General features: G+C 40.0%; 1 protein-coding gene across 4 annotated transcripts in view; it reads right to left on the reverse strand.

Annotated features, from left to right (window-relative positions):
• The window catches only part of MPDZ (multiple PDZ domain crumbs cell polarity complex component), a 163,953-nt gene that overhangs the window by 71,185 nt on the left and 79,080 nt on the right, over nucleotides 1–13,688 (reverse strand). For all 4 annotated transcript variants that reach the window (XM_004373498.2, XM_004373497.2, XM_004373496.2 and 1 more), the window contains exons 19-21: nucleotides 9,757–10,041; nucleotides 9,385–9,508; nucleotides 2,588–2,786 (exon numbers count right to left, since the gene is read on the reverse strand). In XM_004373498.2, the coding sequence (XP_004373555.1) occupies nucleotides 2,588–2,786; nucleotides 9,385–9,508; nucleotides 9,757–10,041 (608 nt within the window). The remainder of the gene's footprint in view (nucleotides 1–2,587; nucleotides 2,787–9,384; nucleotides 9,509–9,756; nucleotides 10,042–13,688) is intronic.

Raw genomic sequence — 13,688 nt, forward strand, 5'->3', positions numbered from 1 at the left:
GACTTTCTTTTGGGATCTACCTTATGTGGGGTTCAATGAGCATCTTGGATAGATATCTTGTCATCTTTCACGATATCAGGGAAGTTTTCTGCCAACAAATCTTCAAAAATTTTCTCTGTATTTTGTTATTCCCCCCGTTCTGGTACTCTAATCACTCATCGGTTAGTCCTCTTGATAGAGTCCCACATAATTCTTAGGGTTTCTTCTTTTTTTAAATCCTTTTCTCTGATTTTTCCTCAAATAAGTTCGTGTCAAGTGGTTTACCTCCAATCTCACTAATTCTGACTTCCATTGCCTCAATTTTGCTCCTATGACTTTCTGTTGAGTTGTCTAATTCTGAAATTTTATTGTTAATCTTCTGGATTTCTGATTGCTGTCTCTCTATGGATTCTTGCAGGCTGTTTAATTTGTTATTATGCTCTTCTCTAATCTTTTTAATTTCCTCTATTGCATGTTCTGCATTTTGTTTAATTTCCTTCCTGATCTCTTGAAGAATTCTGTATATTAATCCTTTGCATTCTGCCTCCAGAAATTGCAAGAAATTTTCCTCCTCTGGAAAATTACTAGATTCTTTATTTTGGGAGCTTGCTGAAGCCGTCATGTACTGTCTCTTTATGTGATTTGATATTCACTGTTGTCTCTGAGCCATCAATAAGTACTATATTTATGAGTGTTATGTTTGCTTACTGTGTCCTAGCTTCTTGTTTTGTTTTGATATGCCCAAACAGGCTGCTCGTATGAGCTAGTTTGATCACTGGCACTGTTACCAGGTGGTTAGATCTGTTACTAGGTATGTGAGCTCAGGAGTCCGCCCACTCCTCCTGTATGGATTTAGCTCAGGTGCCAGGTAGATACCCACCAAGTGTGTGGTGTAGGCTCTCATTTACAGTCCTATACAGGCATGGATGATTAGTGCAGGCACAGGCATCTGGCTGCAGCAGGGGGACACACTCTGGGCAAGGCAGGGGGCTGATGGCTGCCCCCGAGTGCCCAGGAGGAAGGCATGTCCCTGTTTCCTAGAGTGCACAGGTGGGTGGGTTTTGCAGCCAGACTTCGAGCACCTACTACTGTTGGCTGTAAGGACTAGGGGGCACGTCTTATCGCAGGTGGCTAGGTGGCATGGGTGAAGCCACCAGTTCTCAGGCCCCTGAAGTGGGTAGGTGAAGACCCTGCTTAATGGGCAGAGCAGTGTCAAATGTCAAGAACCTGCCACTTCACACTTGAAACAGCTAAAGTTAGAGTTCCAGTATATACCCTGTTGTACTACAGTAATGAGTGCCTATGCTGTTGAGATGGCCCACACAAGTCTATGCAGGGGGAAAGGCACTCAAAGTCTGTGGATTCCTTATGCCTGTGCCTAGGCAAAGAAGCTGTGCCTACCCTGGTTTCCTGGCTTAGGGGAACCAGCAGTTTATTTTTTCCCTTTTGTTAATTTGTTCACTCTCTAAGGCGGGGGAATGGTTCCGGGCGTGTGAGGGATCCTACTTCTGGCCCAGGGGACTCAGCAATTGCTGAAGTTGGTCTGGAGCAGGGAGGTAAATGGGAGAGAGGTTCTTCCCTAAGGGGGGTGTTTTTGATCCATGTGGTAAGCCGTACGCAAGTACTTATCTTTCGCCGATGAGGGCTGCTTCTCACTGGTTCTGGGTGGCCATGCAGACTCTCTGGTGCTGGGTCTCTCCTGGTGCAGAAAACGCACCTCCTGAGCACCGCCCCTTGCCTGCCTCACCACTCACCCCCGAGCTGCTCAGGCCTGAAGGGCTCAGGCTTTTGCAGGGTCAGGTCTGGCAACTCCTCACTGCTTCCGAACTGTCTCTCCCTCCCCCTTCCATTCAGACCGGTTCCTTAACTCTGCCTTTGATGTTCAGGGCTCCCAGATTGGCATATATAATCAAATCACTTGTTTTTTCAGGTCTTTGTTGTAAGTGGGTCCACTGGCAGCATCTGACTACTCTGCCCTCTTGGCCCTGCCTCCCTTGAACTGTTCTAATAGGGTGTTTTCCATGCCTGGCCCTTTAAGAATTGGCCTAGTTTTAGGATCCACAGAGATGAATCTGGTAGTGCACAACTCCTCATACTGAGGCCAACCCAAACGTGTAGGTAAGATCCTCAGGGGATCCTCCTGCTCGATGAAAGATGTCTCTATGCAGCCCTAAAGTCTGGCTCCAGGCTGGTTGTTGAAGCCCCAGAAACTCTGGGAAAGACATGTCTCATGGAATATTTACCAAGGTTTGACTGTATCTCTTGCTACCACTGGCTGGCCTTTTGGTCCACTGATAGTATCAAATATGCCACCAGTTTTCCCAGTGGCAACTTCTTCAATTCAAAGGTTGATAGGAAGGGTTGTTGCAGAAATCATTTGAGAAATACAATTAAAAACATAAAGCAGTACTTTTAACACTGTTAAAATCTTAAAAAAGAGAAACACGGCAATCAAGAACTATTCAGAAAATCAAATTCTTAAGTGATTTATGTTAAATAAATAGGTGATAACTTTTCTACCAACAGGTATATACTGAAAAAAAAGTCTGATAAATGAATTGAAATTCCTGAGTTTCCCAAGCCAAACTGGAATCCAAACGCTACTTACTTTATGTCAGGCCCAATAAGAGAATGTCTTCTCAACATCGCTCGTGCCTGGGCATTGGTTAAACTGATGGTAGATTCTTCATTAATGGAAAAGATGCAGTCCCCAACAGCAATCCGTCCATCTCGACTGATGGCGCCACCATGAATAATGCTTCGAACAATCATCCCCAAGCCATCTTTATTAGCACTTACTGTCATCCCTATGGTAAACAAGAATAAAGATATGTATTAAATGCACGAAAGCAAATTTGTTTTAATTTGAATTTAATAATGTCTATGGAGTCATGGATGAAAGAATAAGGTAACTTCTATTAGGCAATAAAAAATAATGTGAAGAAAAAGATTTTTTTCTAACAACAAAATAATTTTTAAGTAAATTTTAAAATGTTCATGAAATTTTAGAGAGATAAAAATACTCCATACTGAATACAGTAGAGATGAAATAGGTCTACACTATAGAACGAGTATAATTTAGGTCATTTGATGTGCTGCCTGCTACACAGAAAGCTCTCTCAGGGGGACGTTTACTATTTGACAGTATGGAATAGATTTTACAGTAGTAGTTCATTTCTTATATATATAAGAGAATAAAAAGCAAGACTACAAATGGAAAATTAGTTCTATAAATTAAAAAAACGGCTTTGCTCTTACCTTATTTCTAGATCATTTGTTACTTCAGTGTATATGTACTATATGCCATGCACTACGCTGGTTGCTTCAGATAAAAAAAGCATAGTACATTGTTCCTAACATCACAGTGCTTGCATTTAAGTTTTAATCCCCAGTGCCTATCACAGTGCCTGCCTGTGTGGTAGTCTGCTGAACTGAAATGATGTGGATTTAATTCTCATCTATTCCTGTTTCATCTCCAAATCTAAACTCCTGTGAGCTCCTGATCTGGATATTCAATGGCCCTCTTGGCATGTCCCCTGGATGTCGCACAAGAAATGCAACCTTAGTAAGTACAAAATTAAGCTTTCAATTTTCACCACCCCTTATTTCACCATTCGGTCCTCCTTCTTGGTAAATAGCACCAGCATACTACTCTCCATTACTCAAAACAGAAATGTTGGAGTTGTTCTTGATTCCACCTCTTTCTCACCCCCTATTTTCAATCCATCCAATCCTGACAATTCTGTCTCCAAAATCTACCTTGAATTCATTCACCTTTCTCCATTTCCACACTAACCCTAGGCCAAGCCACCACCTTCTCTTGCCAGACTTTATACAATAGCCTCCTACCTGGTCTCTTGGCTTTGCATGTGGTCCCCACCAATGCATTCTTTTCACGGCAGACAGAATGTTAAAAGAAGATAAATCATATCACATCACTACCTTGCTTACAAACCTTTAGTAGCTTGCTACTGTGTTAGTATACAACACATTTGCTTAGTAGAGTCTATAAAGCAGTGGTGGCTAGGCTCCTCCCTACCACACAACCTTCCTTTGTGCCATATTGCCCTCCTTGTGCTCCTATTTCATGCCTTCTTTCAGAAATGTAAACACACCTAGTATCTCTCCATTTCAGAGTCTTTGCCTGACACTCTCTTCCTGCATATCTTGCCTAGCTAATAGCTACCTCCTTCTCACTCATGAATATCACTTCCTCAAAAAGGCCTCCTCAGCACACCATAGCTCAATTAATAGTTCCTCTGCACACTATTCCTCACCCTGATTCTTTCAAAAACATAAAATCTTTTGAAATTATTTTTAAAGCTTCACATAAAATACATACTCATTGCCATCATGACTCATAGTGACCCTACAGGACAGAGCAGAACTGCACCATAGAGTTTCCAAGGCTGTAAATCTTTACAGAAGCAGATTGCCACATCTTTCTCTTGCAGAGCAACTGGTGGGTTCGAACCACTAACCTTCTGGTTAGCAGCTGAGCACTTAACCACTGTACCACCAGGCCTCCATAATACCCAAGAGTTCACTTAAAATCAAGTGCTAAAAGTTCCTTCCAAACAAGATTCTATAATTAAACAAGGTAAGGGCATATATAAAGGTATAATGGTAATTATAACAACCTTCTTTGACATAGTCACAAATTCCTTTTTAGGTTTTTTACCTATTTAAAAAAAAAAGATGAAAAATTCTTTTTCCAAATATTAATTCTGTTGTGTGCCATTGAGTGGATTCCAACAACGGCCAACATAGCGGCCCTAAAGTGACTTAACAGGACAGAGCAGAACTGCCCCATAAGGTTTCCTAGACCGTAATCTTTACATTACATTGCCAGGGCTTCTCTCTGGCAGAGCCTCTGTGTGGGTGTGAACTGCCGATCTTTTGGTTAGTAGCAGAACGCTTAACCATTTCATCAAATTAGACACAATACTTCAAACATTTTTTAAGAACAATCTTGCTTATGTTTCTAGCCTAACGTTTCATGCCAGGATATGGGCAACAAGTCTCCTAATTGTCGTTTTCTGACAGAAAGGAACCATGACCAAATCTATTTCAAATATGCTGTTAAAACTCATACTAACGATTTTTAAATGCATTAAAAAGACAACCTGTTTAGTGTAAACCACCAAACAAGTATCTTCATCCCAGGTGGATTTCTCATGAGCAAAGAGACCGGCTCTGAAACGTTTCATTAAGTGTCCTAATTTTGCCCCGATGAAGCCACCTTTTTCACCAATACCCACCAAGCAACTCTACTAAGGTAAGACTGAAATGTGTGGCCAAACAAAATTTAACAAAGTGGCCCATACTGGGAATCTAACCCACCACCTTGTTCTCAATTTCAGCCCACACTCTCCATATAAAGCAAACCACAGACATGGAACATGGCATCATGAACTATTGCTGACATGACCTCTGAATTCATTTTTCACAGCATATTTAACACACAGCTCCATCAACTGCTAGGACTGTCAGGTCATGTCAACTGTATAAACCAACAGGCTGACATGAATGAGCTCAGCTTACACCTCCGTTGCACCAATGGGTAATTTTCAGCGTTTAACAACTTTGAGGTAATGGCCACTAAATCTTGGTAGTAACGTGTAAGAATGCTCAATTTTTTTCTTGGAAGAAATATAGTAGGACAGTCCAAATTATGTACTGTGGAGCCAGAGACCTGGGTTCAAATCTGAGCTCCACCTCTTCCAAGCAGTGTGGCCTTGGACAACTGACTTAACTTCCACACTGGGCCTTAGTCTACTCATCTGTAAAATGGGAACAATAATGCCCACACTTAGAGTTGTTTAAAGAATTAAGCAAGAAATACGTATATAGAGTAACTTTCAAAGCATCTGGCACAAAGCACGCAATAAATTACAGTTGCAAAACTAGAAACAAAAGAAAACTCACAAGATAATATTTAAAATAAATCTCTATCCCAATCCAAAGCTACACTGCTCTCTAAAGGCTAACTACAAATCTTAACTCAGCCTCTAAATGAAGCTTGCTATTACAGCACTCTGAATATTTTCTTGGGTAATTCAAGCACTGAGTATATTGTACATTATGTGAGAACCAGAGAAGAACTGAGGTTTGAGTCCTAGCTCCAGCGCTTAAGGGCTGAGAATTTTCAGAGCAGGAGCCCTGGTTGCACAGTGGTTAAGTGCTCAGCTGCTAACCGAGTGGTTGGTGATTCAAACCCACCAGCCTCTCTGGGAGAGAAGGATGTGGCTGGCAGTCTGCTTCCATAAAGATTATAGCCTAGAAAATCCTATGGAGGCATTTCTACTCTGTCCTCTAGGGTTGCTTTGAGTCAGACTCAAAGCAGTAATAGGTTTTATTTTTAGAGAAGTTACTAAGTTTGTCTATACTTCTGTACCTAATCAGTGAAGAGAAGACAATAATAACTTCCGTTCCTTTCCTTTTTACGTTCCATCCCTAATACAACATAATTCAATGACCACAGACCTACCAAAAATCAAGATCAGATTTTTTAATGCTCACTATATGCACGTATGTACACATGTGTGCATATCTGCACATAACACTCTCCCTTTAAATTCAACAAAGTTAAAAAAAGTGATTCCTGAAATCAAAACAAATGGATTATGACAGCATTTATACAAACCTTTCATTTACTAATAATTTCTTCTGATCATCACTACAGAAAGAATAAATTAGCCAGAAGGCTAAAACTGCCAACTACCTCATCCAGCCGGTTAAGAAAAGACTATGGATCTAAGAAAATGTTTTCAGTGATAGATCTCTTCATAACATACTCTCCTATTCCTACAGAGCCGGCCTCTGTTTAGATTTCCTAAAATACTATTTGTCACACTTTCTGTTACTTCAAGTTGTAAAGGCAACACCTTCCTACGTTAAGGCTTAACTGAATGCTTCAATTAAATTAATATTGTAATGTTTTACACAGATTTTAAAAATAGGTCTTATTTCATGATTCCTTTACATCTCTTGGGGCCCTAGTGGTGCAGCGGTTGAGACCTTGGCTGCTAACCAAAAGGTCAGCAGTTCAAATCCACCAGCCACTCCTTGGAAGTCCTACGGGGCAGTTCTACTATGTCCTATAGGGTCACTGTGAGTTGAAATTGACTTGAGGGCGACAAGTTTTACATTTAGTGACTCTAATAAGTGCTGCAGAAATCTGATCCTTAATACCTCCTGTCAAATGAGGTAACAGAGAAAAGTTCTCACTGTGGCACACAGTTTCAACTCCAAAGTGCGAGAGGAATCTCAAGTTTCAGGGAATCAAACTGCCAGGGATGAAGCCCTACTAACTTTTAGGGGATGTAAATGAATTCAGATAATAGACCATGAAGAGGAAAAGTCATGTAAAAATTGCTTACACTTTACATTCCAATCTGGATGGTAAACTTAGGGAACTGTGATTTCACACTTGTAAATAAGCGGCTTACTTTCACAAAGCAAACACAAGGACTCATTTATGCATTAACTTTAAAATCAAGTTAAAATCCATTACCGTGGAGTCAATTCTGACTCATAGCGACCCTATAGGACAGGGTAGAACTGCCCCACAGGGTTTCCCAAGGGGTGCTGGTAGATTCGAACTGCTGACCTTTTGGTTAGCAGCCATAGCTCTTAACCACCACGCCACCAGGGTTTCCAAAATCAAGCTATCCAGATTTAAATGACTTTCCTTATATGGTAGAAAGCATATGCATACTGTTTTTTTTCCCCCAAGTGCTTAATCATATAGTATGTTTTTTTAAATCAAAACTTAAAAGTTGACATGGCATGATTTGAACCGAAAATTTTACTGCAAGTCATTGCTAATGCCATTAAGTGAAAAAAAAAGAAAAATCAAATCTAAAATAAATTTGTTGGCATAGCTTTTGCTTTCAAAAGAATTAAATCTCGAGTTGAACAAATGAAAACCAGTAAAGGTATTAAAATACTGGGAAATATAATTGATATAATTTTAATAAGCTATGGACAAGATAGATGAGCCCTGGTAACACAGTGTTAAAGCATTCGGCTATTAACCATAATGTCTTTGGTTCGAACCCACCAGCAGCTCGAGGGAGAAAAATGTGGCAGTCCGCTTCTGTAAAGATTTACACAGCCTTGGAAACCAGATGGGGCAGTTCTACCCTGTCCTACAGGTTCGCTATAACAAGATTATAAACAAGATTATAGGATAATGCAATATAATATACCTGGGATTCTATTTTATGAAATTTTACAGGCCTGATGTTAAAGGTGGGGCATGACTATAACAAATTTATGAAAAGACAGTCTCTCATTACAAGTTTGATGAAGGCCAGTCCCAGGCGCATATGAGTAAATCACTATTCCCTGACCAGAGGTCCTGATACCAAATAGGGTGGCCATCCTTGCTCAGAATGTAAGCTATGAGGAATTCAAAAAGATTGGAGATGCTCAAGACCTTTATATTTTCCACGTGAAACAGTGACTCTAATGAAAGAATACAATGTTACTTAAAATACATAACTAACCTGCTTAGAAATGTAGATCAGAAATTAATGAACTGGCAAGTTTTATTCTCTGTGTTGACATTATTTCTTGGTTGGTTACATCATAGAAGGAAAAGGATCTCTGACAGGGAGTCGACCAAGTGTCTTGCACTGCATTTGGCGATTCGGAGCAACTGATCTATCATCTTGCTTATCAGCAGCAAGAACTAGGGACGGAGCTGAGTCACATGACTGCTTAACTCAATGAGAGAACAAATGTGTCTGCCTCCAAATAGTTTTACTTGTTGCAATTAGGATTTTACTTCTATGGGAAGTCTTCTTTGCCCAATCCAGAGGGTTCCATCCACGATTATTAACCAGCCGCAACACTTCATGGGTAACAGAGAACACAAAACTCCTGCCACCTGGGAAGAACTATTGAATAAATGCCTTTATATTTTGGTGGTGGCACACCTGGCTGTCTTTTTAGGCTTTATTTCAGTGAATGAAGGAAATTAAACACAAACTGACTTATGCATAATCGGTAACATTCAAAGAAACTAATAATTTACTTTTGCAAAGAATTTAGAATTCTAAATTGCCGACTTTTCATTTTCTAAGAATTCCTCTTCTGATTTGCTGTTTCATATACAAACAATTCGTATATCTTGTACTTGAATGGGAATGAGGCTTACGAATACTTTTTAAATAATTAAGAGAGTGAGGGAATTTAAGCTAGCCTGAAATAAACAAGGCTATTAACCATTTCTGGAAAAATAATGAGTATATAAAAAGACCATAAAAGGACAGGAAAATTCTGATCATCTACTTTCTTAGCTATAGGATAAAATATTGAAAACCTTCTACATGTTCAATATCTCCCCTGAGTAAGGAAGCTGGAGGAGTGGCTATACATAGAAAATAAAGAACTTACCTAGGCTGGAATTGCCTTTTGCTATGGTAATAGTCCTCTCCAAAGAGTCTTTGGATGCATTCCGGATCATGACACACTCAGCAGGACAGGCCAGGGGGCTCTGTTCAAGTAAGTACTTGGAGCCCTGATAGAAAGAAAACACAAGTCACATGGAAAGAAAACTAGACTTTGGAGTGTGATTTCAGCTTCACGTATGTGCTCTGATTGGCTGTGCTTTTTTCAGCAAGAACCTATGACTAAAACAAGTTCATAGGTTGCCTCTGGATAATCTCAGAGTCAGGAGAGCACTCTTTCCATATGAGAAGATTAACCAGACTACTCTTACCCGTCACTGCACTCCCCTCCACAACAAAGTTATCTTTAAAATGTTACCTTTCCAGTTGAATCAGGGAGCAGAGAAGAACCAAGTTCTGCACTTGATATACCCTCATTTGGTAGCTGAGATTCAGGCCATGCTCCTGTGTTTTCACATTTGTATTGTTGCTCAATAGCGTTTGCAGGTGTGTAATCATTTAAGGCAAAGCGAGAAGCAGGCCCCATGCTCAAGTCCACTGGAGGCACTTTCTCGTCCTGTTGTTGCAGGAGATTCTGGGCGTACAGTTCCTCCAAGGACATATGAAGATCAAGTACTGGATCTGAAGAATTTTCAGCCACATCCTGATGATTAAAGAATTTTTAAATACATGAATGTAGTTTATAAGACCACTTCTTAATGAATAAAACACAATTATTCATTACTCAAAAAAGATAAACATACAACCACTTCGCTTAGCAGATTATCTACATCTTTGTCTTCATCAATGCTTTCTGAAGACGTTTCTTGCAAATCATACATCTCATGTTTTATCGAGTTACACATGTGCAGTATACTGTTCGTAAGATCTAGATAAAACATTATGTTCTACCTGCAAATAAAATTACTCAGAGTCCAAACTACATAGCGAAACAAATAATTTATATTTCCAAAACCCACTTGAAGTGTAGGTCATTTCCAATCAGTCTCGAGCTGTTCCTACTTATTATGAGATCAAGAGCATAAAGAGCATCACATTTATTAACTCAAATCCATAAGAACCTCCAAGAGAATATTATTTGATGGGCGTCTATGGAGAAGAACAGGAAGCCATATAATTCAGACTATTATGGGAGAAATTTCATAAAGATTCTGAAAGATAAAACAGAAGGAATACTAAGTTGGGGTAGCTTGCTTGCTTTGGATGCATCATCAAGAGGAATCACTTGCTGGGAGGACATTACACTTAGTGAAGTAGAGGGCCAGCAAGGTCAAGGGAAACCCACAGTGAGATGGATTGGCACAATAGCCACAGTGATGGACTTGAACATGCTGGAGTTTGGAGGATGACACAGAACTAGGCAATGTTTTGTTCTGTCTTACTCAACGTTGTCAAGATTTGGAAGCAACTTGATGGCAGCTATCTACTTATCAGTCAATTAAAGAACAGACAGATACACAAGTACACATACACACACTCATATACACACTTCTTAACCTTACACAGAACCATAAAATAAGTATTTTTTACTTGCCTTTTTGCAGTATCTTTATATTTTGACATGAAAGATTTCCATGTTAAGTAAATAAAAGTCAACTTTCATGTCCTTATGGCTACAAGATATTCCTAAGTATAAAAGGCAGTGGAGTGTATACTCTGAGCCAGGGTTCAGATCTCCAGGTTCAGATCCTGTCTCCACTAATAATTAATTGTTTGAGCATTGGCAAGTTAAACATTTCTCTATAAACTGGGGAAAATAATAGGACCAATAGGGGTTTCTGGGTGGTGCAAATGGTTAAGTGCTCGACTACTAGCTGAAAGGTTGGAGGTCCAAACCCACCCAGAGGCAGCTGAGAAGACAGTCCTGGCAATCTACTTCCAAAAGGTCACAGCCATGAAAACCCTATGGAGCACAGTTCTACTTTGACACTCATTGGGTTGTCATGAGTTAGAATCAACTTGCAGTAACTAAAAACAACAATCATAGGATTACCAAGAGGACAAAGAGAGTTAATATCTACAGAATACTAAGAACTGGCCTGAATTAATAGAAAATGCCCAGTAAATTTTAGCCATTGCTGTTATTTTATTAAACATCTTTGTGCCTATGTGTCAAAATTTACTTAGTATGAGACCAATGGAACTGAATTGAGAACCCAGATGTAAATCCATCCACCTACAGTCACCTGATCTTCGACAAGGGCCCAAAGTCCATCAAATGGGGAAAAGACAGTCTTTTTAACAAATGGTGGTGGCAAAACTGGATATCCATCTGCAAAAAAATGAAACAGGACCCATACCTCACACCATATACAAAAACTAATTCAAAATGGATCAAAGACCTAAATATAAAGCCAAAAACTGTAAAGGTCATAGAAGAAAAAATAGGACCAACGCTATAGGCCCTAATTCCCGGCATTAACAGGATACAAACCATAACCATCAACACACAAACCCCAGAAGATAAGCTAGATAACTGGGATCTTCTAAAAATCAAACACCTATGCTCTTCAAAAGACTTCACCAAAAGAGTAAAAAGAGAACCTACAGACTGGGAAAAAATTTTTGGACAGTACAAGTCAGACAAAGTTCTAATCTCCATAATTTACAAGAAAATCCAACACCTCTACAACAAAAAGACAAATAATCCTATTAAAAAATGGGCAAAAGAAATGAACAGACACTTCACCAAAGAAAACATTCAAGCGGCCAACAGACACATGAGGAAATGCTCACGATCCCTAACCATTAAAGAAATGCAAATTAAAACCACAGTGAGATACCATCTCACCCTGGCATTACTGGCATGAATCAAAAACACTAGAAATAACAAATGTTGGAGAGGCTGCAGGGAGATCGGAACTCTTATGCACTGTTGGTAGGAATGCAAAATGTTACAACCATTTTGGAAAATGATATGGCGCTTCCTCAGAAAGCTAGAAATAGAAATACCATACGATCCAGCAATCCCACTTCTAGGAATATATCCTAGAGAAATAACAGTTGTCACTTGAATAGACATATGCACACCCATGTTCATGGCAGCATTGTTCACAATAGCAAAAAGATGGAAACAATCTAGATGCCTGTCACCAGATGAATGGATAAACTATGGTACATACACACAACGGAGTACTTTGCAACGAGAAAGAACAATGATGAACCTGTGAAGCATCTCATAACATGGATGTAACTGGAGGACATTATGCTGAGTGAAATAAGTCAACCACAAAAGGACAAATACTGTATGAGCCCTCTATTGTAAAAACCCATGAAAAAGTTTATACACAAAAAGTAACAATCTTTGTTGGTTAGGAGGGATGGGAGGAGTTGGGGGGAAATATTAAATAGGCAACAGATAAGTGGTATCTTTGGTGAAGGGTGAGACAGTACACAATACTGGGGAAACCAGCACAACTTGTACAAGGTAAGGTCATGGAAGCTCCATAGACACATCCAAACCCCCTGAGGGACTGAATTGCTGAGCGGAGGGCTGTGGGGACCATGGTCTTAGGGAACATCTAGCTCAACTGGGATGACACAGTTTATAAAGACAATGTTCTACATTCTACCTTGGTGAGTAGCGTCTGGGGTCTTAAAATCCTGTGAGCGGCCATCTAAGATACTCCACCGGTCTTATCCCTTTGGGAGCAAGGGAGAATGAAGAGAACAGGATACAAGAAAAGATTAGTCCAAAGGACTAATGGACCACAGCTACCAAGGCCTCCACCAGACTAAGTCCAGTACAGCTAGATGGTGCCCAGCTACCACCACTGACTGCTCTGACCAGGATAACAACAGAGGGTTCTGGACAGAGCTGGAGAAGGATGTACAACAAAATTCTAACACACACAAAAAAGACCAGATTTACTGGCCTGAAAGAGACTGGAGAAACCCTGAGAGTATGGCCCCCAGACACCCTTTTAGCTCAGTGGTGAAGTCACTTCCGAGATTCACCGTTCAGCTGGGGATTGGACAGCCCCATAAAACAAAAAGGGGCTAATGAGGCACAGCAGTCCAGGGACAAGGACTAGAAGGCAGAATGGGACAGGAAAGCTGGTGATAGGGAATCCAAGGTTGAGTAAGGACAGTGTTGACATGTAGTGGGGTTGTTAACCATACTCATAGGCCAATATGTGTACTAACTGTTTAATAAGAAACTATTTTGTTCTGTAAACCTTCATCTAAAGTGAGGAATAGCAGCACAACTGGAAGAATGTAATCAATGTCACTGAACTGTGCATGCAGAAATTTTTGAAATGGTGTATCTTTGGCTATGTATATTTTCAC

Source organism: Trichechus manatus, unplaced genomic scaffold, assembly GCF_000243295.1.
Source record: "Trichechus manatus latirostris isolate Lorelei unplaced genomic scaffold, TriManLat1.0 scaffold00025, whole genome shotgun sequence".
Classification (NCBI taxonomy): domain Eukaryota; kingdom Metazoa; phylum Chordata; class Mammalia; order Sirenia; family Trichechidae; genus Trichechus; species Trichechus manatus.